This window comes from Triticum aestivum, chromosome 5D (assembly GCF_018294505.1).
Source record: "Triticum aestivum cultivar Chinese Spring chromosome 5D, IWGSC CS RefSeq v2.1, whole genome shotgun sequence".
NCBI lineage: Eukaryota > Viridiplantae > Streptophyta > Magnoliopsida > Poales > Poaceae > Triticum > Triticum aestivum.
Window position 1 is genome coordinate 235,760,924 of NC_057808.1, and position 4,133 is coordinate 235,765,056.

The 4,133-nt window shown below is 47.6% G+C and overlaps 1 protein-coding gene across 1 annotated transcript; it reads right to left on the reverse strand.

The window, feature by feature from the left end:
- Positions 1–393: 393 nt before the first annotated feature.
- Positions 394–2,456, reverse strand: LOC123120377 (uncharacterized). Its single transcript, XM_044540348.1, has one exon. The coding sequence runs from the start codon at positions 1,923–1,925 to the stop codon at positions 978–980; it is 948 nt and encodes a 315-aa protein (XP_044396283.1). The 5' UTR covers positions 1,926–2,456; the 3' UTR covers positions 394–977.
- Between the last annotated feature and the right edge of the window lie 1,677 nt (positions 2,457–4,133).

Below are 4,133 nucleotides of genomic sequence, written 5' to 3' on the forward strand. Positions count from 1 at the left end.
AAGATGGTGGATGTTCAAGCCCACTTCCGAAGAAATTTTGGGACAAGAGGGCCTGGGAATGCATACTTTGATAAATGGCATTGTTAAAGCATAACAAGAATTACACTTTCATAAATCAGTCCGGGTACATATTAATTAAAAGTGAAGAGTTGTGTAACGATTCCGTACTGAATTATACCATGAATAAAATGCCTCTTGTTTAAACCGTCAGACATCTAAATCTTCAGTCAGCAATAGCCCTATTCCAGCATTGTTGATGCTAATTTCTGAACAATGATAATGCAACCTTTTTTTAGGGAAATGATAATGACACCCTAGTAAGCTTCGAGTATCATACTAATTTGGAATTAGACAATAACACCAAATCATCAACAGACTGCGGAACAAGAACTGTAACGAGAAGATAGCCGATAGTTCACACCACATACAGACTGTATCTTACAACAAGTAGCCATGAAAAATAAGTTATCAGGCTAATTACCAAAATGGCATGTACATCATCATGTAATCATCTCAACAGGTGTCTGAACAGGAAAACCAAAGAGTGCTAAAATGGAACTGATCCCAAACTAGAACTAATTTCAATAAAAACCACGTCGTTTGCAGTGAGTGTTACCCAGCTTTACCGCTAATCTACTTCCTCTGAAATACAGCGTCCCATTTTATTTTACTTTTGAGGGATTCCAAATCTGACTTGATACATTCACTTCTCCATTGCTTTGGAGATGAACAGAGCTCCTTGGTATGAACATGGCAACTATGAACATCAATTATAGCCATCGCATGAAAATTAACCTTCGAAATAAACCAACCAAAAGAATGCCTTCCCACAAGGGCGGAAGCTGAGCCCTGACTTCAGTAATTAGCAACCCCTGACTGATGGAACACTTGCCACCTTCAACCTGGGCAATTGGACAAATTCCATGTCTCCGGGCATTGTTAGTGATGGTTGAACTCAGCAGAAAATCCAAAACAAACTATGCAGCATACTCGCTCTCAATCACCGGTTTTGTTCGTGTCCACAGCGCTACAGGTGCTTGCGCCCGCCCAACCTGCGCCATGCGCAGTGTCTCCCCAACCTCTGAATTCCGTTCCATCACCTCCAACTTCTTGGCCCTTTTATGCCTCACCAGACACAGAAGAGCTGAAGATAACAGCCCCAATGCTATGGCGCCCCCAACCACGCCAACGGCGACCTTCCAAGCTTGCGAGCCCCCCTTGGTACGACCTCCGGCAGCCGGTATCGGCGGGGCAATTGCGCCTGGTGGCAATGGAGCAGGAGCAACCTCACTGGAGTTCACCACTATCGAGAAGTGCCCTTGGCGATACGTAGCACACACGTTGCTTGCCTCTTGGTCCCGGAACTGCGGCACACCATCCAAGTCAAACCACACACACCGTGGTGCTGGGCCGCCTGCCGGCGCCGCCCTGACATTGCTGAAATGTACAAGAATCGGGCTGCCTGACGCGACGATGTTCAGCTCCGGCAACCCCACTGCCGAAAGGTTGACAGCGTCATAGGCCAGCAGCCCAAGCACCGGCGAGAGGTAGGTGTACCCGGGGGGAGGCGGGTAGTAGTGCTGCGACCAATTGCCCAGGTTGTGGTACACGAGCACCATCCTCTCCACGCGAGGCTGCGCGATGACGCCGGTGGGCAGGCCGAAATGGAAGTACTGGGACAAACCTTTCCTCCGGAGGCTGCCGCTGCGCAGGCGGAGCGCGGACACCGAGACGCCGGTGAGGTTGCCGGGGACGGTGGCATTGTAGACAATGCCGGTGCGCGGACGGACGAGGGCCCGGTAGGCGTACTCCTGCAATTTTGCGTCCAGGGCCCTCGCCGGCGGCGGCGTCGGCTGCAGCGCCGCCACCGGAGAAGAGCGCAAGAACAGCAGTTGGAGGAGGCAGACGCATAATACGAAATCCATGGGCACCACGGCTCCGCCAGGAATCCAGGGGTGGTGAGAAAGCCAGGAGGGTGGGAGGCAAGCTCGAGAAGAAGAGTCAGGAGGAGCCGCTCGTCATCCACGAACGCGGCAAAGATTGGCGCGCGTACGAGAATCACCACCTCCGCCTCTTAACTCGGGGGGACAAGGACGAGATTCGGCGCGGGAAACCTTGGGATTCTCTACAAGGACGCGCATTTATTGAGCCCAGCCCGCACGGGCGGGACAGCTCTCTACGGAGCAACCTCGAGCACAGCAGCAATGGAGATGGAAGCTACGACGGGACAAAGACAGGACTGTGAAAACAAGATTATTTTTATTTTACCCCCGAGAGAGTAAGAATAGGTTCTGGAGCGAATCAGTCTCGGAGGAATCAGAGCGGAGAGACCGGTAGCCACGGGATTTGAGACGATTGCGACGCGGGGGGAGGAGGAGAAGAGGGTTTGGGGATTGAGATCGAAGGAGAACGGGGAGTGAAGTGGAGGAGCGGAGAGAATTCTTGGTGAGGGTCATAGTGGGAATTTACATTTTTTTAAAGAGGTTTAGTGGGTACTCCTATTAAAGACGCGAGGCATACAGCTGTCACGGCCCCGGAAGTTACCCTTCTGGCCCTGGGAGGCTGAGCTGCGTGAAGCGCACTGTCTCCGACGGCTGGTGTGTGGGCCCCACGGTCGTGTGCCGTGCTTGTCCAGGGTGTCCCTTGCCGTGACGTTTGGATTATTCTGAGGGGCTTTGTTCAGTTTTGTTGCATGCAGGAGAGGTCTCGGTTCCACTGCAACGTCACTGACGGATGGGGCCCACCAGCCAGTCACGACCTCCTACCATAGAAATTGTTAAAACTTACTACTCCCTTCGATCCAAAATAGTTCTAGTTCAAGACTGTAACACTTATTTTAGGTTGGAGGTAGTAATATTTAGTTGCTATATGTTATATGAATTCGGGAGTTCAAAATACAGGAATTTTATAAAATGTCTCTTTGAATGTTGCACAAGAAATTGGAGGATTTAGGAGAGGGAGTAGAGTGAGATACTGTGCAAGCGCATGAGACTTCTTAAAAATAATAATTTGAGCTTATGTTTAGATTCCTACCGAGAGCCTCTTTGATTCTTGGGATGGTAAAACAAAAGATTGAAATGTCATTCCCATTCGAATCCTACAAGATTTGAGTTTATTTGGTTGCATCATAGAAAAAATAAGATAATTTTTCCAAGAGATTGGAGTGGATGCTAGATTTTCTATGAAATCTACTTCAAGTGATTCCTTAACAAAAATTTTCCATAGGATTCAATCCTACGAATCAAATGACCAATATACAAAAAATATCTGAGGATTCTAATCCAAAACAACCCCTATGAAATTCATTTGAATCAAACAAATCCTAAATGAAACAGTATATGAACGGATCCCATAACAATTTTGGTGAACCCATTTCCATGACCCAAAATGCTTCCATAGGAAAAAAAAATCCTATCAATCTATAAAATCCATTCAATCCAAAGAGGACCTAACTATGTCGAAGCTATTCCTAAAAAAATTCCTTCACTACAAAGAGGCCTCCTCTAAACTACCTTCTCTTCGTTTTACCAAAATTTTATACCAGAAAACTTGACTTGTATATGGTTTTTAGATTTCATGCCATACTGTAAACGAAAAACCATAAAATTGTGGTCGGTTCTGTTTTTCTTTGTATGGTTTTTCGAATCGATTTTGAAATGTGCAGAGTGTCTATATTCCCACATGTAGATTGGGGAAGTGAGAAATTTAAAATGGAGAAAAACATGCATACTTTTCTAAAAATGAACGTGTTCATGTCACCTAGAGCAACTCTAGCAGAGTCGACTTATGCTCTTCATTGCCATACGAATCGCTAACATGACAACTTTGGTCTAAAATGTCACTCTAGCAAAGTCGCCATCCCGCCTTGATGGCCATGATTTTTGGAGTACACTCCAAATCTAACCCGCGAGATCCGTATTGGGAGGTTGGGCGAGGCGTTATGGTGGTCCGCATCCACCCAAATATAACCGCAATGGACATTTCAGGAAGCACGTTCACTTACGCCGCCGCCAACATCCCCGTGCGATCGTTTAATCGTGCCACATCCAACGTTCGGGGCGCCCGATTTGGCCTTTGTCACCTCCGCTGAGACATTTCCAGACCACCCGCACTTCATCGCACCCCCGCGCCTT

Bases quoted from the DNA above. Each gene is read 5' to 3' on its own strand.
- LOC123120377 (XM_044540348.1), bottom strand. From the start codon at position 1,925: ATGGATTTCGTATTATGCGTCTGCCTCCTCCAACTGCTGTTCTTGCGC.